The sequence below is a fragment of the Falco rusticolus genome, chromosome 10 (genome assembly GCF_015220075.1).
Source record: "Falco rusticolus isolate bFalRus1 chromosome 10, bFalRus1.pri, whole genome shotgun sequence".
In the NCBI taxonomy this organism is placed as follows: domain Eukaryota; kingdom Metazoa; phylum Chordata; class Aves; order Falconiformes; family Falconidae; genus Falco; species Falco rusticolus.
In genome coordinates, this window is record NC_051196.1 from 5912927 (window position 1) to 5937327 (window position 24401).

The following is a 24401-nucleotide window of genomic DNA, read 5'->3' on the forward strand; positions in this document are numbered from 1 at the left end:
CATCAAAGCATCCGCCTAAACTAAATTACTTCTGTATCTTGTGCACCTGATAGTTGGCAATTTGAAAGCAAACCTAGACTTACTAATACCAGGTTTAGAAGAAAAAAAAGAAAACAACCAAACCCCAAATTTACAATCATTGTGCTTTGCAAAGCAGTCAGCCACTTTCTGTGGTGTGTAGGATGTCTCACCACATTGAAATCATATAGTGTTTCTGAAAATCAAGGTGGAGTGAAAGCTGGCACCTTGTTATCCTTATTGATTGCACGTACGTAGCTCTCACTGATGCCATGGAGTGTTGCATATGTGCAACTAAATGAGCTGACTGGCCATGTCAGTATGCATATTTCAATTTCATCTGATGTTTTAATGGCTGAATATATAAATGAATACATCAACGGAAAACATTAGTCATACATATTATGCATATATATAGTGTCATATATACAAAGAGTTTATCACATAATGTATGTGGTATATATAGTCTAAATGATCAAATGTGTAAACTTTAAAATTGGTTGGACACATTGCACTTCAGGTCTTGTTCTTGGTTTGTTCATGGCTTTGCCAAATGTACCTGCATCCCAAGCTGTTGGCTGAGTTTTTGTGACAAATTCCAGTTTAAAGGTCCTACAATTTGAGAAATTATTAATAGAGACAGTGTTTTGTGTATTATAAAACAGAAGTTTTCACAGTTAAAAAGTGGCCACAGTTTAAGCCTTTGAAAATGTTAATATGCTTAGCAAAATTATTGGGATGGGTTTTAAACTTTTTAGTGGATTCCATCTGGATTGCTTCGTTGCAGTCTGGGGCATAGATCTGTTTGGTCTCCCGGAAGCTCCTCTGGTGCCTTCCTGCAGTCTGTGTAGCACCTGACAACAGTAGCCAGAAAGAGAAATGTATGTGGGCGCCTGATCTTTATGTGAAAAGGAACTTGATGTTGGCGTTGGTTCCCTTCTGAAAACCTTGCCATTCAAAACGTGAAGTGTGTTTCCCTCAGGATGATGTGATGTTTCACAGCGGGCATTCTTTCAGTGGTGATCCAGGAATGCAAAGATTCAGGTCAGGTTGCTGAGAGATTAAGGAAACCATGTGAAATTTGAGAGGGTGTCTTTGTGTTGTTGAATTTGTGTTTTGCCACTAAATGTAGAGATGCTTTGTTTTGCAGTATGAGGAAAAAGAATAGACTGCTGGATGAAACCAGCAAATCACTGATTTGGTAACGGTGGAATATGGCACATGCACAGTTCATACACATGGTACTTTTCGTTAAGACACTGGAGGCTCAGATGGCGAGCCTGTTAATTCAGGTCTCTCTTTTGACTTCATTGGGCTTTGAGTTAAACACACTCTGATGAAATAATTTCAAATAGGACTGAAGATTTTAGAACTGGAGTTAAACTTGTTTCTTTTCACTAAATCCATTATTACTGAAGATCACTCTCTTCTTAGAGGTTTCAAAATACAACTTTTCAACATGGAATAGCAATTAAGCAATTAACTGCATAATGCATGCCATAGTACTAAAACTCATTACAGTAACTGGTTATGCAGCATTTAGTAATTTGTCATTACTCACATGTTTTATATGTGTGTCCCCTGGCTCTTATCCTTTTATACGAGGCTATTTTTTATTACTTAAGTGTTTTAAAATATTATCTAATAAATAATTTTTATGTTAATACCAAGATGATATTGTTCAATATTATAGCGTATGGTCATAACATAAGTATGAGTGAAGTAAAAATGCTCCAGAGATACTAATGCATTTCAGGAGTTTTCTCTTGCATGTGAGCTATTTCTGACATTAAAAAACCCACATCTCGAGGCTGTTTACTCACGCTATGAGGAAAAATTATTGATAATTTTGAACTTGCCAAATACATTGTGGAGGTTTCCTTTAATGCTACTGCCCTTAGATGATGAAATTTTTTTTCCAAAAAAAAATTGTAGCAATGACTTTGTATTCTTTTTTCACTCATGAAATAGAGGTGTTGTGGATCATGGAAGACATGGCGTATCTGTATGCTGTAGCATAACCATGCCTCTTCTGCAAGCAGATGTCTACAGCTGGGAGTTTTTAATCTCTAGAGTGGATAGACCCTGTATTAGAAAAGCAGAAAGGAAGAGCAAAGGAAAGAAAAAGTTTTCCCCACAAGATTCTGAGATGACTTTGCAAGTAAGATGAAATACAAGTGGGGAAGGAAGCTTCCCTTCTCGTGGCTATGAAATTAAGTTCAAGCAGGCCACATGAGGGATGGATGGGCAGCCTCACCTCGCAAGACTTTACAAACATTCCCCAGCAGGTTATACAAAATATGGATGAGGAAGTTTAGGAAAGTTTGTGTCACTAAATATAAATTGTGCAACCAATTGAACCAAATCTGGGGCCTCTCTCGGTGGTTCAGCAGTGGTCCTGCTTCATTCTTCTGCAGTCAGTCATACTGTAATATCTGAGACTTTCGTTTCAGCTGCAGCTGAAAGAGGTTGCTAGTACAAGCTTGTGTCACGTAGGTAACAAAGGAGATAATAGTGCCTGGCAGGTATTTGTTGTGGGAGGAGGGGTAAGTGTGATTGCAATAACTTCTTCCACTGAGGTTTTAACTAGGTTGCTCAAATTATCAATATAGAGCTCTTGCTGCAAGTGTTACTACATATTATAGCACAGAAAATATCTTGCTGTAAGTCGTAACGCTCTTGAAACTGCAATTGGACATGTCTGAACAAATCCTGTTTCGTGTTGTGTGTTTGTGTGTGTGTTTTGTAAATGAAAAAAGTCTTATGGTTGGATGAGCAGCCTGCCCACAACATAACAAGCTAGCTGGATACCCAGTAACAGCTCCTGTACTGGCAGATGATAGAGACTATAAAGCTCAAGGATGGGTGTGACATAAGAGCATGTGATTACTGCTGCTCAGAGGTTTGGGGGGGGTTGATTTTTACATCTGTAACAAGCTATTGCTAAACTTTTGTTTGAAACAGATAGAAAATAATGGACCTCTGATCAACATGATATACAAAGTGCTAAAGAACTCAGCACAAGGGTTACTGTCCAGTATACATGTAAGACTGCTTGCATCTGAAATGTGCTCATCCCATTGCTTTTTAAAATAGCAGTCGGTGTTTACGTATTCTGGCTTTTACAGGCGTCTTACGGTAACCAGTAGTGCTTTCTGTAAGACTTACCCACCCACTCCACCCCCTTTTTTTTCTTTCTTTTTTTTTTCTCCTCCCCCTCCCCTTTGGGAGTCTGTATGCGAAATTATGGCTGACCTCAGTGTTTGGTTTCATTTTATCATGTTTTGAAAATGGTTGTGTCGAGTAGTGACTCCTATGTGTAATTTTGAAAACGTAAAAGCATGCTATATCTCCATTATGTTCTCATGTTTGCTGCTTGATAATTAACAAATTCTTTACAGTCCTGATTATGCAATTTAAAATATCCCCCAAATCTGTAGACCTTGTTTTTTATGTTAATTCCATTGCTTTGAAAAAGGCTTTTGCATTCTCTTAGCTTGCAGATAATTAAATATGCAAAACTATTATGTTGACATGCTAGTGTTTATAGTTAAATTTAATTATTTGTTACTGTTATACATAGGATTTGGCATTTAAATAATTCCATTAATACTTCTGAAGGAAAGGGGGTTTCTTATGTAAAACACATCATTGTTGAAAATCAAAATGCCTGAAAACTGGAAGTTTTGAGAGGCAGTAAATGCTTTTGATTTTGGTGGTGGTGAAGCAACATTTGATCACATGAATACAAATGATTAGTCTTTGAATGGAGTCTGCCGTTGGAGGGGAGAAGACCATAAACAGAAATGCTGGCCATACTCTTCTGTCTTAAACCTACTTTGTTACTTGAAAATACTAAGTGTAGGTGGCTAACTTCATAGAACATTAGATGAGAAACAGGTTTATCAAAGATTTAGCTAGGCTTAGAGTAAAATAGAATTACTTTCAGAAAGTGAGCATGATCGTGTAGGTGCCCGTTAGGTTAATAAGTAAGCTACGGAGCATTAAGCCTGGAGATTGCCAGTCGCTCGGTAAAAAGAAAACTACCCCTTCTACCACACCAAAAAAGCCAACAACTTCTGCTCTAATATTAATTAAATACAATATTTAGATGAATTTTCTTCATAAACTCTGCCTGTATATGAATAGAAATATACTGTATATCAGTACCATACTTCTAAACACCAGGTATTTCTTTGGTGAGACAGTATTTGCCTTAATGAATTTTTAGGAGTATTGTAATTAGTAATACTAAGTCATTAGGTTTTAAGGCTCTTAAAAACTGTTTGATTAATGAGCTGTATCATATTGCCATTTTTTTAACTTCATTTACTTACAAAAAGGGTCCCATACAGACAACGAAAATAATAAATGTTTCTACAGAGATAGGCATGCCTTCGTTTTAAGATTGCTGTGAAGGTTGGAAGTGTAATACAGTGTGGTTTCTGTACAGATTTAAAAACTGTGTTATGCGGGAAGATAATCTTCTCACCAGAAATTGAATATGACACAAGTGATTTATGGAATGAGAGATTTGGTATATTATAAACACGTCAAAATAGATCAATTACATTTAATTCCAGTATAGTGCTTCTATAGCAGTCTGTCTTTAATAAAATTCACCCTGTACTATGGAAGAGACTGTGCTTTGTAGAATTAAATAGTTGCCAAAAAATTGTATTTTTAGTCTTTAATTAATGCTGTTATTCTTGCAACCATGCATTTAAACTGTTCAAGTCCTTTGGCTTCAAGAAAGCTAGTAAAGCTGAACTGTTAAAACTGTTAGGTTTTGCAGGAGCAGGACCCTTGTAACCATAGACCGGTGGGATTATGCTGTTTTGTACAAAATTTCAAGCTACTGTGAGAGTTATTAAATAGCCTAATATAACTAGTAATCCTTTCTGCTAACATTGTTTTAAAAATAGAGGCCGTATTTGAAAAGACTTGTCTCCAAAATTTTATTAGTCTTTGTTAGTACTGAATATTTAACAAAACTTTTCCTTGTTGAAGCGTAATTAAGTTGTAGTTTGCAACAAATTTCTCAGATCTTTAAAACCTGTTCCTCTTAGGTGACAGGACGTGACACGTTAAAAGAACGAAGTACAAAACCTGTCAAGATTGCAGAAAGTGATATTGATGTAAGTATCAAATACCACTTCAGAACTTCTCGCACTGTTTTGGTTATTGATGTTGTACTGTTACATGTTCACATTATTATGCTCTTTGGGGTAAAATATTGCTAGTGGAGATGTTCCTGCCTTGTTTTTTAAAATCTGACGTTGTATATTTGTATGATTTCATTTTCAGGTCAAGCTAAGCATTTTCTGTGAGCAGGACAGAATTCTGCAGGACTTGGAGGACAAAATAAGAGCCCTTAAGGAAAATAAAGTGAGTAGAATAAAAAGGGCTTTATAAAATAAAATAACAACTTTCAATGAATCGTAAAATAGGGAATTGCAAACCAAAAATCAAATTACTAGATGCTGCTGGCATTGTAGTAGTTTTCTTTGGACGTGTGTATAAATTTATGTAAGGAAAAGAATTGGATTTTATGTTAGGATTGAGTACCCACGTTTAGAAACCTGTTTTTGAAAATGAAAATGACCCTCTCAGTGCTTTGTTTTTTCCACAGTTTTGGCTACTTAATGGAAAACACCACATAATTTTGGTTATATTTGTTAATTAAGGCTCTTGCACTTTTTTCATTTACATCTTAGCCTCCATAAGAGGAGGTCAACCCTAACCTCTGGTGGCTTATAGGAAAGACTGGAGGCATGGAAAACAACTTTCATATTCCCACAGGTAGGTGTAGAATTCCATGTAAATGTAAGCTTGGTGCCATCTTCTTCTTTCTTAGGATCAGCTGGAGTCTGTTTTGGAGGTCTTACACAGGCAGATGGAACAGTACAAAGACCAACCACAACATGCTGAAAAAATTTCTTACCAGCAGAGACTTTTGCAAGAGGATCTCATACATATTCGGGCTGAAATATCCAAAGTTTCAACGGTTTGTGTTTTCGGTTGTTTCAAGAAAACCATAATTAGAATACCAGTTTGAGTAAAACTGTATTGTTCGTTGGGTAGGGAGTTAAGTCCTATTCAGAACTGATTTGGTTAAGGTATGGGGTACTAAACCTGAACAAAAAAAATTAAACAATCTCTCTAGCCTTCCTTTTCAATGCCCCCTTCCCACTTTCCCACCCCCCCCAAAAAAAACCCACCTCAACAAACTTTTTATATACCTTTTTCATTTATGTATGGGGCTTAAATTGCAAATCTTTCAGCTAGTCTTCTGAAAATATAGATGTGATTCCATGGGATTTTTCCAGGGGAAAAGGAATTGACAAAGTCTGTTGATATTTTGGTCAAAATTTGCTGTTGATATTATGACTGGATAAAATTCAAATGCAATTTAATGTTACATTTTTATTGATAAAAATATTTCTAAGAATTGGCCATGAGAGTATATTAAAACTGGACGTTGTGTACTCACTGTATTATTCTTGCCTCTTAATGAATATGGGACTAGCTCTTCATCACATTGTTTCTGGAATTGTGTGAACATCTTTCCTGTTAGTAAGTTCTATAGTAAGTATGTTCATTAAAATGCCAGTATTATTTAAATATATATACACACAGTGATTTGTGCCTGTAGGAAATGGCTGACTTTCACAGGCAGCATTTAAATTTTGATTGTGGGCATAAATGGCAAGAAATTGTAAGACTGGCTGTACCTGTCCAGTTCAAGGCATGTTCTAGCCCAGGGTTCTGGCTGAAGCAGTGGGCCTAAGCAGATGCTTAGGGAAGAGTATAAGGATAGGAGAGGTGGGTAGCATTTACTGTCATAACCAATCCAGCTTCTGTTTTCTGCTGAGAGAATTCCTGAAGCTGGTATTCTGTTTGTCTCTTCAGTGATCCTCAGTAGATCTCATGGCCAAGAACCTGTACACTCTCCTATTCAATTCTGTGAACTTTTTGCATCCAAAACATAATTTGGCAAGGTACTACACGGATCTTTTCCCCACTGGGTGGACAGCCATTTTCTTTTCGTTGTTTTGAGCCTAACTTAAACGTGTTTCGTGTGATGGACCCTTATTCTTGTATGAGAAAGGATGGGGAATGGTCAGTTGTTACCTGCTCTCTCCATGCCACTCATGGCTTCGTAGACCTCCATTATTTCTTCCCCTGAACTCCCAAGTCTTCTCCAAACTTCAGAAAAAAAGCCTTATTCCATCATTCCTTACATAAAAATGGACCAAGCACTTGATTTTTCTCAGTTCTGGGTTAGAAGTGCCATGGATGCTGGAAATGATCTAAGTAGGGTGAAGGGATAAGCTTATTTTCCAGGTGTCTGCGCGTTTATTCACTGCTAATGCCATTTCAGCACAGTCTGAGGAACTTTTAAAGGGTAGCCTGCTTTGTGTTGCAAAACATGAGCTGTGGTTTAGGTGACTGGAGCTCAGTTGTAAACTTGTTTTAATTAGAGGAGCAAAGTAAAAGGAAATGGAACCGGAACAGACTTGATTCCTTCATAACGTATTAGTCATGGTACAGATTCTGTTACATGCCAGTTTTATGCTTGAGAAATGGGTTTGTGTGAGGAATCTGGCCAGAGGTTTTTAACTAGGCATTCTTGACTTGATCTCACAGGCTATAAAGCATTTTAAAGTTTATCATCAACCCTAAGCAAAAATGTAGACTACAAGATGGATTTTTTGCTTCTTTTTATAATAGAAAACCACCACCTCACAAACACTGGGGTGCTCAGTTAGAGAATGGATAGAGTGATTTCAAAGTTTATCATAACATTGTATTAGAATATTCCTTCTGTTAACAGGAAATGGAAAATGCCTGGAATGAATATCTGAAGTTAGAAAAGGATGTGAGCCAGCTGAAAAAAGCCTTACAGGAACAGATGCATAGTTCATTGGTATCTCAGGTGAGTCCATTTCCAGGGATTGGTTTTACTTAGGAGATGATTTTGGCTGAACTTGAACACTATCATCCCCTAAGAGAAATTCTCTGCAGTTTTTGCACTGTGTTCAGCTGTCACGTAGTTTAGTTTGCGGAGTTCAGGCACTCTTAACGGTGTAGCAGTGCAGTAACTAGCTGTCTTGCAGTGTGTGTAATAGTTTCTCATAAGTTGTCTGTGCAAATTTGTTGTTATTTTATTATGTTTTTATTACATACTGACATCTTGACATTGATAACTTATTTAATTTATAAGACTATGCAGGACTTAGTCTTCCATTTATTTGATCTGACACTGTTAGCTTCTTTATCTGTGTTTTAGAGCATCAGTCACCAGCTTGTTATTGTCATTACATGTTCTTTGTCATGTTCTTCTATTTATGGAAGATTTATCTCTGCAGATTGTTTTGTAAAGTGGAATAAGTGTTCAACAGCCATCAGTAATTGAAAGGCATCTTGGTTTTAAATCAATTATTCAGTTTTGAGGCTTACAAAGAAGCTTTGTTTGAAGTTAAATTATTCTGTTTGCTGAACTGGCTGTGGCATACCAGATATTTCTACATACCTGCTTACAACTGGTGGTTTTATTCTTAGAGCAAAGAATATAGTCTGGATTGTTTTCCCTGTGTTTAAGCAGAACAGTTTTACGTAAAAGGCAAAACACAAGGAACAAAGCTAGTGTATGCACATTTTGCTGAAATCTTAGCCTACTTTACCAAATATCCTGGACCAAAAGAGCTCACTAGATAAATTTTCAAATTTATTTATTTGCAATGAATATCTGATGAGATATAGAAGTCTATTTATTTTCACTATTAACGGATAAATGTCTTCTATCAAAGCAAGAGTTGTAAAACTTTTTTAGCTTGCATCAATCTTCAATAGTCATTTCCATTTACTTTTAATTTTGGGGGGTGGGGGAGTGATTTAGTTTCTAGAGCCAGAATATTATCTAATTGAGCTCAGCTATAGAGTACACCCCTCCAAAATATCCCACAGGTATTTTAGAATCAAATCATCCCTGTATGAAGCTATTTTGTTTAGGGAAATCATTGTTTTAAACAAAATATATTTTGTTAAAGACCTTTAACAAACGATTTCCAGTTTTGCATTGAGCATGCTTAAAATACCTGATGTATGGTATGTGATTGAGCAATACATATAGAAGGGAACGTGGTTTACACAGAAAAAATGTTAACTCAGTTTTATTATCATCTTGTATCACGTATATGCATAATTATTTAAAAATGCACATGCACGCACACATATGCTCATTATGTGTTTTGTGTGTTTATGCTTACATATATGTGTATTCATAGATACATTTGGCTAAGTTTTTAAAAAAATGTTTCTGAATATCGATTTTGGAGATGCTAAGGGGAGTTGATTCTTTTCCAAATGTACTGAATATTCTTAAAACTATATTCCTTCAAAGAAGTCTCACTTGAAGTACCCATAATAGAGGATTTTTTTTATCTCTGCCCAAGGGTACGTAGACTCAAAGTTGTTTATCTAGTATTTTCCAATACTACTAAATTAATACACACTGTATTTAAAAAAAATGCAGTCTTCATGGAATATTATTAAAAATTCAGTAAATTTTCAGACTCCAGTTGCTGTAGGAAACAGCTAATGTTCATATATAGCATTAAGAGGTTAACAACTAAATGTTTCAAGCAGATTGGTCAGAGTAAATCTTTTATGAATGTAGCCTCAGTGTCTTTTGCTTGACGGCTGGGGGATCTGGGCATGCCAAAATTAACGGAGAGGTGGTATTTTGTCAGTGATAACTTTTTGGTTGGTAAGTGTTTCTCCTCTGGTTTTATAAATCATTCTAAATTCTGTTTCTGTGTGAAGGAAGGTAGAGAAATTGATTTATCTCTCCAAGTTATCTTTTCATGCTAGCTCATAAAGTATATTTATACCCTTTTTTAAACAGCAATCTTGGCTTTCATAATTTAAAAATAAATTCATCTCTTTGTTTATCTTTTAGCTCTAGTCCATTTTTGATCTAAAATATTCTCTTCACATCAATATTTAACTAATGGAAAGAAATAATATTAGAAGATCTCCTGGCTTTTGTACTTTACTAATTGAACATTTTCTGAGTGGTTTCAGAAGCAAGAAATTTTTTTTACATGGTTTTTTTTTTTAAACCCGTTCTGAGGCTTGACTATTGTAAATCCATCATTTGGTTCCTTGTAGTATGATTCATCTCAGAAAAATGAAATGAAATGTGCAAATTTATAGTTTGTATCCTGACAATCTTTCAACATCTCTCCCATCTATCGAGTGAGTTTACTACGGGCAAATAACGTTTTCCATCATTTAAATGTTTGTGTTCTTGGCACCCTGCTTGCTGATCTGTAACCTGGCTGAACATATTTTCTGATCTAAGACAGAAAGTGGAAAGCAATTTATATGCTTTCCTTAGCTCTATGAGGTGTAAGAGCTTTTATGAAAGTTTTTTTCTTTCAGGCTTATAGGATTAATTAGCAGTTATTTTGCAGCTCATGGCAAGTGATGGATTTCTAGAGTCCTTGAGCAGTTTGTAAGCAGTTCTTAAGTAAAGCATTCCACTGCCTTCTGCTTTCTTTAATAATACTGTTTTCCTCTTGGTTTTACTAAGTTTATTCTTGATGCCAGTTTTTGAGGGCAGAATTACCGGGCTTTGATTAAGTAGATGAGAATAGCAGTTTATGGTGATAGCAATGAACATCTGACTGAAGTGGTGGTGTCAGTAGCCAAGGTCTCTGGCTGCAAGATGCAGTCCAAGGCGGAGCCCAGGCTGCAGGCAAAGCTTCCTTTTCTTGCCTCCTGGAAAGCATCCGGAAAGCAAAGAGGATGCAAGACAAGACCAAATCCTGCAACAGCAGCAATATATTGTTTCAAACTATAATAAAAACATCATGTCTGGTAGGCCTAACAACCCAAAGATAAGCAGAAAATAAATGTGTCAGCCTTTCTGAGTTTGTTTTGTTTTTATATTTAATCCATGAAAAGCCATTAGGGACTTCACAGCAGTATTCGGGGAGGCTACACTAATTTTTTTGCTTTTTTGATATTGGACATTTCCCCGAAATCTATTAAGATGTGTTTCGTAAGGCTGCCTTAGCAGTCTTAAGTGTGTTAGTATAGGATTTAAAAACTAAGTTCACATGAAAAGGTTCTGTAAGCTTGTTACGTAGAACATTAAACTAGTATTTTGTAGGCTGAATAATATTGTAGAGAAAAATGTAGAGCTGTCCTTTTCCCCCAGTCTTCTATAGGAAGTCTTCCAAGACTTAGAAGGTGCTCTAATAAATGTTGTAAGTAAGATATGTTGGTTTGGGTTGGTGGTTTTTGGGGTTTTTTTCTTTTATTTTGAAATAACTCATTATAGACTCGTAAGTTTTCATCTAAGTTCTGAAAAATTAGTTTGGTTTTGGTATCAAAAGGAGGATAAGCCCATAATAAATTAAAAATTAGATATAGTTGATTTTTCTTTTTTTTTTTTCTTTTACTACAAACATCAGGAGAAAACACAAATACAAAAAGACTTGTGGAGAATTGAAGATGTTACAGCTGGCTTGAGTGCAAATAAAACAAACTACAAAACCATAGTAGACTCTATCAAGAATCCAGGTAAAGAGAACATAATCAAAACATTAAAAATATACAAATGCAGCTGAGTCTTTGGGTCTGTGCAAACAGTCTAGAAGTTTGTTCTGCTGCAGAAAATCCAGTTAATTTTGCTATTGGTTGCATCAGAAGTCTCTGTTGATTGATCACATTAACTTGGTGTTTCTTTGGTTGAGGTGACAAAAAGGAGTTTTGTTGTTTTCACATGTTGATGGTGCTAAAATTTAACGAGCCATAAAAAAGGGAGTAATAGTAATAGTAGTAGTAGCAGTAATGATAAATAATAATAATAATGATGGGCTAAATTCTTTCCAATTTACAGAAAGAGTTTCTGTCGCATGCTAGGCCCATACCAGAGTCATATCTATTCTGCATTCGGTCCAGGAGCTCCTCTCTGTGTTCTTCTCTGCTTTTTTTTTTTTTTTTCCCCCGTTGCCCTTTGGATGCTGCCCAACTGCCCATGGTGCAGTTGTCTTCCCCCTCCCTCTTCAGGCAAGTGTTTGGTGGGCCGAGCAACATCATCAGCTACAGAAAAAGGGAAGGGGAAGTGTGTGGTCTGCATTTCAGTTGCTGTATTGTGTTTCAAAGAAAAGACTTAGTGCATTGGATAGCAAGAGACTCTTAATGCCTACTGTAAATTCAATTTATATTTGAAGTACTTTGCTTACCTTATACATAAAGAGATAAAATAGTTTGGAGGTGGTAAGATCTTATGTTATTTAAGGTACAGCTATGGGTGCTTAGCCTTGTCTAGATCTATAGGCATTTTAAGGAATCTGTGGCCTGGGGCCACGTAGAGCCTAAGAACTGACTTTGCATGACTGGACTTTTCCTCTTCCCACCGCCCTCTCCAAGTTTTACTGGATGTTACTAAAGTGTGTGGATTTATTTTTGGCTTGAAAGGCTTGCTTGATCCTCACCAGGAAGATCTTTTCCCTCCTGCTATAATATAACATTCAAACATTTTGATGTCCAAAACCCCCACCCTTTGTGTTCAAAGCAACGTGCAGAGCATTGGGGCTGTTCTATCCAGTCTAAGGGTGTTTGCTGCTCTTCTTATGAACATTATTGATAAGAAACAACGCCTAACACATTTGTTATCTTTCTCCTCTAGAGAGAAAAACAGTGCCTTCATTTTCTCAGTCTTCAGTGCCTTCCTTACCAGCCTCCCTTGCAGCTGCGGAGAGCAAACTTTCAGTTGCGCAGAGCCCCCCGCCCAGCCCCGTTAAACCCTCCCTGGAGGTCAGGCTGTACCCACAGCCTTATTTCCAAGCCAGAGCGCAGCACCAAGCACAGCAGCTGAAAAAAATCGAGCCACCTCTTCAGTCACCAGTTAAGCTCAAGCCAAAGGTTGTAAGTACTGCTCTCCTGAGGTTCACTCACTGCTGTTCGCATTGACTTCTGGCAGAAACAGTGCAAGTTTCGTGGTTGCAAAGCACACAGTGTGGAGGCACAATGGGGAGATACTTAACGGTGTTTGTATTGAAACAGCAATAGCACTTACAGGAGAATATACGTGTGTCACCTGGAGCTTTATGTACCATAGCCGTGTGTTTGAGAAGGTTCCAATGCAGAGGCTTCCTCGTTAATGCTTTGGGGTTGATTAGTTGTTTGCTTTCTTGGGTCTTGTTTGGTTTTTAAAGCCTGGAAGCTACTGGTGTGGAGAGAGGAGAGCATGCTAAAGCAGTCACAAATAACTCATATAATGTCATAAAGTTTCAGCCAGTTTTTGTCAGGCTGTTTTCAGATTGTTTGCCAAATATCTGTGCTTGCCTGTTCCCAGGAAGACGAAGCACCACCCAGACCTCCTCTCCCTCAGCTGTACAGTCCTGATGATCAGCCACCAGCTGTTCCACCGCTCCCAAGGGAAGCCACTGTCATCAGACACACGTCAGTGCGGGGCCTGAAACGTCAGTCAGATGAAAGAAAGAGAGACAGAGAACTCGGACAGTATGTAAATGGAGACTATAGGGTGAGCATTCGTGCACCTATACACCTGCACTTTAAAGATACGTGAACCTATAATAAAAGATACCCTTATCTGTAAAATATATGGACCCCTAGGTCTTGTGATAAGGAGAGAGATATCACAGCAGAGACGGTAATGGCAGTGGGAGATCTATGCCATATAACAATGGCAGAGAGAGGCTTAGTAATCTGGAAACAAAGCTTTAGGATTTGGTTTAAGATTATTAAGACTTGCTGTCTGCGATTCCGATTGAACTGTTGAGTATTTTTCCATACAGGCGGAGCTGCGTTCATACATGAGTGAACCTGAGCTAGCAATTATAGGTGGTGACCTCAGCCCATCTCCCAGTGCTTTAATAAGCCCTGACAGTGGATACCAGACATTACCTACCCGTGGTAAGCCAGGAATTCATGTAGCTGATTTTAAGAGTGCCGTCTGTATAGAGCTTTTCTCTCCTAGGTTTTTCTGGAGATGGTCTTTATTTTTAGATTATTATTTTTAGATTAACTGTACGATGCTGTGAAAGTCTAGAGATTTTGTGCATTTCAATGGTGCCGTTACAGGTAACCAGCCTTTTGCAAAGCAACTTAATATATAACACTTAAAAAATATAAGCGTTAGCGAAACGTGAAATTAACCATTAGAATGTCTGCTATATTCAGTTATTTTTCCTCATAATTTTTGTGTGATCTTTTACAAACTCAAATATTTTTTTAAACGCTTACATTGCCATTGAAATGAAAGTGATCAAGGATATGAATATAATGCCCCCAGATGCTACATGTGGCTTGACACTGTGTCCCTACTGTGCTACAGTCCTGTAAGTGTTTCACAAATTAGGATAGAGAGGATATTTGGGGAAAAGCAATTAATTTATTAGCCATTTCCTTCTTATTTCTTTCCTTTCTAACTGTGAATGTTAATGTTTGATTTTCTTCATGGATGTGAATATTTCTACAGCTTACATACTGCTGTACAGTTGAGTTCACCCCATACCTTATTTAACGTGAGCTTCTAAATTATTGTAGATCTTTCTGAATTTTGATTAGTAGTGACCTGAAACACATTACCTTTGGCTGAAATGAAATTTCATGCCTCTCGTGATCTTTTGCAAAATGTGAAACATGAGCTAAAATAGTAATAAGAACATCACAGAAAAAGCCTGGTAATTTAAAAAATATCTGACACTTATCTTCGTTTTGTCCGTCATTTGATTTTATAGCATTCTCTTTTTTCCTTATGAAGGTTTATCTGGATCAACTTCCAGATTGCACCAATCATCTGCCATTTCATCATTTGCAACACTTCGAAGGGATAGGTCCAAGGTAAGTTTTAAATGAACATCTGAAGGGAAAGATCTGAACTGTCCAAAATAGTGAAGCACAGAATATATTTTGCATAGCAGTAGCATGGGAGGGGACCCATACCTGTGATCTAATAAAATCTTCGATGTTGCACATTCTTAAATGAATCAGCAAGCAGACAGACAACTCGTTGCATTTGAAACAGATTTATAAAACCAGGTTTAGAACCAAAAATCGGCACTACTAATAGAAAATACAGAGTTGAAATACGGAAATTAATGCAGAAATAACGGAACAAAATCATGTTAATTTAGCAATAAAGTAGGAGAAAGAGTTAATTGTTTGTATACTTATAGAGTATTAATTGCAACGTGTGTTTTGTGTGCTTTGTGACTTCTGCAGGAGAGACCAAAGAGTGCCTTGGAACGTTTATACTCTGGAGACCACCAAAGAGGCAAGATGAGTGCGGAGGAACAACTAGAAAGAATGAAGCGACACCAGAAGGCGTTAGTTCGTGAACGCAAGAGGACTCTTAGCCAAGGAGAAAGGCAGTCTGTTTCATCTCGGTCTTTCATCAGGCCCATTTCTGCAGACATAGGCTCAGTATGTTAGATATGCCTTAAAAGGACTAAACTACAAATATCTTGGGAGATTTTTTTTTTTTTTTTCCTAGCAAGCACTTTCACTTGAGTGTGTGTGATTCTTCTAGCCTAATTAAATTAGCGTTATACAGCATAAAATGAGCTCAGAGAGTGTGAGTAACAGGTGATCTTTTTTTTACTAGTAGTTACAGTATATGTAGCAAGTTCAGCAGGTAAGTTGGTCAGAGGTTAGTGTGCTGAGTGGAGATGTGAGTATATTGGAGTGATTTCGGAGACGTGATCGTTTTTTATTGGAATTGTATTTAGAAAGTGTGAGAAGCTTGTACAGTTTTAAAACTGCTTTATAATGGAATGGGCCTTTTAGAATGTTCTTACTCACCATGGATATTTTTCTTTTTAATTCATAAATTAGGCTGCAAGATAGTCGTGGGAATGTCAGACAAAAGGTGGTGTCTGTGTAAAGAGATGAGAAATGGATAATCAGTTTTAAAATCTAATCATGCTGATCAGAAATTTATGTAAGAGCTAATGTATTTTAATTGATAGAAATTCTTCTTTAAAGCTGAAAATGTAGAATATTCTAATAAGGCTCAGATTTAAGCTGCTGAAGAAAAGGATTTTCGTTGCGTTCTGAGATTAAATGCTGTACAGACAATAAGTTTGTAATGATTCATTTTGGATACTAACCAAAGCAATTCTAATTGGTGAAGTTACCCAGTCGCTCACTTGGTGCTAAACCAAGATTGTACTGTAATTGCACTTATGCTGTGGTCTTTTAATTTATTTTTTATTTGGTCCACTAGAGCTTTAGAATGATCACTTTGTTTTACCTAATTCATTGCACAAGATCTCTTGCTTTTAGATTTGTCACTCATTGTACCTAATGCCTCTTTATTTTTGTTTGCTTGGTTTTAATTTGCGGAATTTTGTAGTTACTTTAAAATTTCTAACTGGACTACTCAATTTTTACCAGGCTTAATTGCATTTAGTACATGTGTGTCAATTGCTAGCATTAAAAAAACCCTATAATACTCAGCCTTTCATTCCCACTGTTCAGTAGCACTAATTTACAGCCAGTTATTTATATTTACTTTCCCAGTAAATACGAGTGCACTACTTGGAGACATTCATCTGTTTTGTCTTCTGTTTTGCAATCACAAATTTATTACAGATAGTGCATAAGATTTGGTAACTGTAGAACTATAGTATCACTGGGGTTTTTTCATATTTTAATTAAAGTACATGTGAGCTTTTTATGTTTCCTGACTCACGCAACGTACACAAGCTGAATTAAGCATTTTCATAACACTCTTTATTAACATCTGTGGCAAACACGTTATCTATAAATTTGTGTGCCATCTTGGTCTTTTTCTTGCTGTAAAGAATTAAAATAGAATCTTTCAGCCCTAGCAGTGTTTTATAGAGGTCATCTCTTGTACCTACAGGGCTTCAATACGCAAAAAGCATGTTTGATAGCACAATTACTTACAGCATTACGATTATTTAGCAGCCAAAATGGCAAACAGTTACATGTATAGTTGAAGTGCTGCTCAGTATGTAACATCTGCTTTAAACATACATTGTATGTGTAACTCTAATTTTTAATCGGTCAGCTCTCAAGTGTAGTATGACATTTTAAATATTGATCATAGTACATGAATTCATTTGTTATATACAATGCCTTTTTAATGTAAAAGTCGCAACATCAAAGCCAATAAAAATACTGCTTCGTAAGAACGGTTTGATGTATTTCTTACCTATACATAATAACTTGAAAATGATACTGTGGCTTTAAAATATACTATGTCAATCAGGCCTGGTTCGAATATGAGTAGAATTGAGTTTGGAGTACTCGTATGAGAAAACATTTTTTTTCTCTTTTGAATTCTGTAAGGAAACATCTTGATTTTTTGAGATATTTGTTAGCCTTTTAGCTATTTAACTTTTTTAACATACATGGAAGATATGTATCTTCTGAGTGAATATGGAGAGCTTGTGCATGAATAGGTTTCAATTAGATTGATCAATGCAAGTAATATAATGAGGTCTAAGGGCTTCACAGGGAGTTCAAACTTCAACTAAAACAAGCCAAAGATTTGTTACAGAAAGACTGGAGATATTTTTAAGAAACATATAATGGTGTGTTCTCCTATTGATACTCTCAAATGCTTGAGATCTTGTTGTTGTCGTTGTTGTTCTTTTTGTCCCTTCTCTTCCTCACTTCTTTTAGTATCATGTTTGAACTCTGTATGGGAAAGTTGCCGAGATCTGCTGGATGAAATGATGCTGCAACTGAACTTAATTTTTTAAACAAAAAAGTGTTGGTAGTGTATGTGCAGCTAAACTGTGTGTAGTTGTGAAGGTGCTGCTATGCAATGATTTGGGAACTCTAAATTCAATAGGTTTTGAATTTATTATTGCTAAATGTTTACCTTGTAAAGATAATGTGTGAGGTTCTTGATTTTCCTAGGTAGCTAGATACTGCTTTTAATAAAGTCAGAAGAACTTAGATGTTACTAAATTATTATTTTTGAATTCAGGACAAGTTAATGCTAGCTCATGCTAGTGCCTAAATTATTATCAGCTTTCAATTAGATAAAATTAAATGTAAATGAAAATGTGGTATTATTCTAGAAAGATACAAAAAAATTTCAGGTTGCAGTGCTCAACCTGCCATGTAAATAGCCTTTCTGTGTAGCGATGCAAAATCACAGCACACTGCCTGGTTGGAATGCCTGGGAGTAGGCTCTTAGTCTGTAGACTCACCTGTGTTGACGTCTTCCAAAGATATTTGTGTGTAGCTAGTTCCCTTTTAATCAGCATATGTGAAATAGTGATGAAAACATTTCTTAAAATGTAATACTACTGAATGTCACCGGTAAAACTGAACACTCCTCCAAAATCCCTGCAGCACAGCTAAAGGCCAAATCTCCCAACCACATGTTCCAAGAAACCCAGTTGTATTTTCTTTTTCTTGTCAGTCGGGGGGTGTGCTCTCTGAATTCTTTCAGCAATATAGCATTTGCAGCAGTAGTAATGTACATTGCTCAGTGATGAATTTGGCACTATGGTTGAACGCTGTTAATTGTTTTGTATCTATTACCAGTGGAAACGAGAGCAAGAATTTGATTTGCAGTTACTTGAGAGGGCAATTCGTGGAGAAGACAAGGATGAAAACGAATGGTTAAAAGTTCAGCCAGTGCCAGTGACAGAGACAGACCTGGAGCCGCAAGACTATGATTTAGATATCAGCAGAGAGGTAACGCTCACAATTTTTTGCCTCCTGTTCTGTGCCCCAAAATGTTTAACCTTCCTGAGTTTTAGGTAGTGAATTCTCACCTTTTCTTTCAAAAGTTAGCTGGAGTTTGAATGGAAAGGAGCCTTTGGGTATTGAAAATGTATGGCCTCGCACTTAGAATCTCTCTGAGGTTGGGGTTCGTATTGTGTTTTAGCGGAGAGAAGAAACTGGAAGGTTGGCTCTACTGTTTGAAATACGTATCTTGGGCGTTGTAAAGGAAAAAACGATTAAGTTAAGGAATGTTACATAAATGGGAGAAAACAATGAGAAGACAATGTCAATAATATTTGAAAATGAGAAATGGCAATGAAGGAAAAGCAAGTTTCCCAGAGCTGCCTTACTTTGAATTTTGACTGGCAACACATAGTAGAGAAGAGGGAGCGGGGCTTTATTCTGGTTAGAACAGAAAGCCACCTTTCTGCCAGCTTTTCAGAGGACTGGGTTGGCGTGCTGGGCGCCAGGTCTCCTCGCGGCTCCGGTAGCCAGGTGCGGTATTTGAAATGCGGTTGAGCCATCTGGTGGGAAAGGAAGAATATAGCAAGTGGCAGGATTTTGGTCGGGGCTCCACATTGTGTAAAATGCCGTAGTAGACGACAAATCAGTAAAATTATTAATGATCATCAGACTAGTAAGAACATCTACCCTTCTGAAAGCTGTTGGCAATGTGTCATTTTACGGGGAGAGGTATTTGTACGCAGCTGAATCTGTGAGCCCCTCTCTGCTGATCTCTGTGAATGGATGTATTATTTTCAATGGAAAATACAATGCTCCTGTAAACTCCAGAAACACTTTCAGTTCAGCTTTGTATATTTTCGATGGAAAATGCAACGCTCCTGTAAACTCCGGAATCAAAAAATACTTCCATTGGGTTGCCTTTCCTTGTTGCGCTCTGCTATTGAATTTTTCTCCTGGAGGGCTCCACGGCCTTTGTACATCCAAATTAGCACCTTAAACCTTGGAGAAGGAAACGTTTCTGCTTGTAGGAATTTGTGTCCAGATTACCTGAGGCGGGTCTGAAGCTTGGAGAGTAAAGCTGCTCTCTCAAGTTACCCAGGCTGTCCTCCTCCACCGAGGTACCCCTCCCCTCCACCTGGCAGGCCCTCCTGTGCCTCAGGAGGGGATGTACTCACTTGTGTCTTTAGGGCCAATACACTGTCCGTTCACATGATAACGTTCCAGACTAACAGACTCCCTTATTCAGGATGAGCTGATCCAGGGTAGTTATAGTATGGAGGTAGATAGCTAAATCAAATCATCATAATAATATATAGCTATGGAGTTCTGGAGAAGGGTTGGATTCGAAAGTAAGGAAGTGTAGTGCAAAATGAGGATTTTATAGGAAGCATTGGCCTTGGGTTTGCTGAGAAGGAAGTATAAAAGTTGGAGGTTGTGACAGTAATGTGGTTATGAGTGTATGACTGTGTTCTGTACTTTGGGTTTGTTCTGCCTGTTCCTGAGCCTGTTCACTGGGGGTTAGGTCAGGCCACTTTACATATGCTGCTGAATTAGTGTGAACTAAGGTCAGTGGTGAAAAAATGAGGATTATTTTTATCTAAAACTTTGAAAACTCATCACGTCGTGAGTTTCTTAATGGAAATCCAGAGGGAGAAGAAAAAGTAGTTCCCCTTATTTTTATTTTTTCACACATCCTGTATTTCTGCTTTTCAGAAGCAGTTTGTTCTGTATAATAAGCATTGGTTTTCAAAGGCTAGGTGTAAACTGAATTTTCAGTGGATGCTTTATATCTCTTAATGCGAAGTAAAAATTTCCCACAGAGAACCTGATTCTAACAAAAACTTGTTACTAGCTTTCGTACAATCATATTAAATGTTTCATCTATAGAATTGTGCGTATGCAATGTGTTGTTACAGTTGCACAACATTAGTGTGTTTCTGGGTCAGTTCCCTAGACAACTTTTGTACACCTGGGATTTCAGATTTTGTAGTTGAAGAATTTCCTAAGATGATGATAAACTGCTGGGGGGGTGGGGGTGTTGTTGGTTTTTTTTTTTTTCCCCCGCCCTCTCCACTGCTCACAGAAGATTAGACAGTCCTAAAAGAATGATACCTTAGATTAAAACTTCAGGTGCTATTTCCTTTCTGCTGTAGGAAGTCTTTGCTGGTGTGACATAAATATCATGACATTAAAATCTCAGGTTGTTGAGTCAGTCGTATGGTGATTGCTTCTTTCTACTCTAACAGCTTTAGTCAGTGTTCTACTTGGGGCTCTAAGCCTGAGCTTAAAAACGGTTCCCTGTTGATTCTGATTTCTCTTGTCATCCCCTTTAATATTTGTTCGATTTCCTAAAGTAAAATGAACCAGAGAGAAAAGACACAGTTAAAAGCACATCAGCTCATATCCAGAGGGAAGGTTTAGCATCAGGTACATGTACCAACTGTGAAAACCCATGCTTTGCTCTTTTCACTGTGTTGTCCCATTGAGGAGAATTTGTCTAAATATACTTTTATGCCTGTTATTAAAAACTTGATGCTTGCTTTCCACAGTTGTCAAAACCTGAGAAGGTTGCAATTCCGGAGCGCTATGTTGAACTGGAGCCAGAAGAACCTCTTTCTACAGAAGAACTGGCAGCAAGGCAACGTAAAGCAGAAAAGATAAAGAATATTCTTACTAAATCAAGGTCAGGGTTTGGTTGGTTTGGGATTTTTTTTTTCCAAATCTCATATATGGGCTGGTGTTAAACATCAGGAGCTAACTTCATACAACATTCTAATCCCTGTCAAATCATCTAAGTGTAACTTGTGACTTTTAGAAGATGCACACAGAATTCATGTCATAGACTTAAAGCTCCTTTTTAAAACAGGGTAGAAGAGATAATAACAGATTTTGTACATGTAGATTTTCTTGTTCAGAACATCCTAAAATAGTAGTGAGTCCTTACCAAGCAACTAGTAGATGACAGTGGGGAAGGAAACGCGCAGATCTGGCCAAAAGCAGAAGAAAAGTCAGCGGTGAGAGCAAGTTCCTGTTGTCTCCAGAGAACTGTAGTTCTGAAAGAACACTTTGGCTACTTCCAGCTAATGCAGAGTCAGCTGAAACATTCCGTTTCAAGAATTTGATTGCCTCGGGTACCTGCTCTCTCTTTGGAAGACAATTAAAGGGGCTGTGCCTGAGGACCACCAGGTTATATGCCTTTACCTCTGGGCACTAACAAGAAATTTTATTAACAACTTCAAACAAATAGCATTTTTGGTAGTGCTTTCGTTTAAACAGTGGATTTACAACACGGGAATTTTAGATGTACTTAAGGCTGTGCACAGATGGTGACTGGATGTGTAATGGCTTCATCTTTGTATGCTGGAGTCCTTTGCATACAATATCTAACACTAATTTAAAGAACCTCAGCACAGCACGGAGCTTGATAGATGAGATCTGAAAACTGCTGTATGAATTCAAGCTTGTTCTCATCTGCGTGGTGGATTCTGCTTTATGTTTGCAAATGCTAATGTTGTTTTGCACTTTCCCACTAGTATGCACAATCTACAGCCGTCTGTTGCTCAGGCCAAGCACCGCTCGGTTGATTTAGATTCACAGCTGCAAGAGCAGGAGCGCATCATTACCATATCATACGCTTTGGCTTCTGAAGCCTCTCAGAGGAGCAAGGAGGTAGCAGGTAATACGTAGTTATTTATAAAATAACAGCTGTTTCTCACCAGCTTCGAAAGTTGTGTGGGGTTGTTGCTGAACTCCTGGCATGAGAGAGTTTTAGTCATTCGTATTCAAAATAGTGAGAAGTGCGTACAGATAACAAATTTAGAGGCCCTCAAGATTTACGTTGAGGATTTGGCCTCTGATGGACAGGGTAAAGGGGTTGAAATAGTATAATCAGAAAGTTCAGAGCTTGGAAACTTGCTAATACTAATAGTATTAAATATTCAGTACTAATAGTACTAAAAAAAATCAATATTTTCAATGAATTCCCTATGGTTATATTAAATGATGGATATCTGTAATAATTTTTTTAAGATAAGTTGATCTGTGACTTAGAAAAATCAAGACAGAGGGATTTTTAATTATATTTTTTTCAACAGAAGGATTCCGAGGTCCAGTGATTGAGATTAGAGTACAATCACTTGCAGCCTCGGCTGTATGACAACGGGCTGAAAAAGGCATTGTGAAATGGGTATGGGCATGTTTCTGTCTGCTGGCCGAGATTAGAGGTCAGAGCAAGGCAGCCGTGCATGAATTCTGCTTGATGCCTGGAAACGAATAGATCCTTTGCAATATGTTACTAAAAGTGATAATTTCACTGTCGATTGCTTTGTAGTTGAAATCAGAAATGTTAGACAGATTTGTATCGCAGGGTAATACAGGCAGCAGCTATTCTAGCAAGTGTCTGACTGGCCATTTATAACTGGCACCGCTCACTGTTCCAGTGGAGAATGGAAATAATGGGAACTTCAACGATGATGGAGAAAAAATACGCACATTTATCATCTGAAGGTGTCAGTTTAAACTTATGGCACTTGCCACAGAAGCCCTTAAGACCTTCTCATTAAAGACAGATTATTCCGATATCCAGATGCGTAACGTGAATCTGTAGTAACAGACCGTTGATTGAAGGTGGCTGCGTACTGGGGGATGCAGCGGCAGCGAAACCCGAGGAGAATGTGATTTTGAGGGGATGCAATACATTTTCAAGATAAGAATCTTTAGACTTCAGTGAGGTTCTGTGGGTAATTTAACTGACTGAAAGGGATAAAACGATTCACTGAGGAGGCTAGACATTATAAAAACCAAAACAACAAAAAAAGCCCAGAATTGTAAAAGCTTGGGAGCATTTCAGGAGTAAACTTTTGGACCTTCAGACATCTGTGTGCCAAAGTGGCATCTCTGCAGACAGTCTGATCCCAGGTCCGGGAACCAGGTCCTTGTGACAGGCACTCATGCGCTTTGGCTGTGGACTGGGACTTTGTGTTTCACGAGGCGCGAGCCAGTGCAGCATTTTGCCACCTGAGTTGTAGCTTATTCTGGGAAAAGGCAGCACCAAAGCTAAGATCAACCAAGGTAAATGCAGCCCGTACTTGAAATTGTTTCTCTGCGTGAGTACAAGAGCAGAGTGACCATACTGACCATACTGAGCGGTCTTCATGTTGTGTAGCGAATGTAGTAGCTATGTCTTCATTACAACATATTTTTTTAAAAAAATAAAGGTATTAGAATTATTTTCAAAGTGTGATCACCACATATGTTTAGATGTACGTAACCACAGGAATTCTAATTCTTTAGTTTTCCCCAAAGAGGGAATTAGAATGTGCATCAGCACTGAAACATTTAAATGCTGCTTGAAAAAATTTGCACTCAGTTGCAAGATGATTCTGAATTTAATTTTCTTTGTGAAGTTTAGCAGCTAGCTCTTTTGTCTTTCAGTCACTTTAAAAAACCCTAACATAGTAGCCAAGGACTTGATTCTTTAAGGAAGCTCAAGACTTTATGTCTGTGCACACAAACAAGTGTTCCTTGCCACACTTCTGTATCTATCTCAAACACTCATTTCTTGTGACACGTCTTGCTTTGATTTCAACCATTGCTTCTTTAAAAACAAACACTTTTCATGGAATTCTAAAAAAAGCCAAATATACAAACCATTAAAAGAGTTC

The 24401-nt window shown here is 37.5% G+C and overlaps 1 protein-coding gene across 9 annotated transcripts in view; it reads left to right on the plus strand.

The window, feature by feature from the left end:
• The window catches only part of PLEKHA7 (pleckstrin homology domain containing A7), a 159076-nt gene that overhangs the window by 131248 nt on the left and 3427 nt on the right, over window positions 1–24401 (plus strand). For all 9 annotated transcript variants that reach the window (XM_037402506.1, XM_037402505.1, XM_037402508.1 and 6 more), the window contains 13 exons: window positions 5088–5156; window positions 5326–5406; window positions 5876–6025; window positions 7856–7957; window positions 11505–11613; window positions 12725–12963; window positions 13394–13582; window positions 13857–13974; window positions 14825–14904; window positions 15286–15486; window positions 18592–18744; window positions 21288–21421; window positions 22272–22414. In XM_037402506.1, coding sequence (XP_037258403.1) covers window positions 5088–5156; window positions 5326–5406; window positions 5876–6025; window positions 7856–7957; window positions 11505–11613; window positions 12725–12963; window positions 13394–13582; window positions 13857–13974; window positions 14825–14904; window positions 15286–15486; window positions 18592–18744; window positions 21288–21421; window positions 22272–22414 — 1768 coding nt within the window. The remainder of the gene's footprint in view (window positions 1–5087; window positions 5157–5325; window positions 5407–5875; window positions 6026–7855; window positions 7958–11504; window positions 11614–12724; window positions 12964–13393; window positions 13583–13856; window positions 13975–14824; window positions 14905–15285; window positions 15487–18591; window positions 18745–21287; window positions 21422–22271; window positions 22415–24401) is intronic.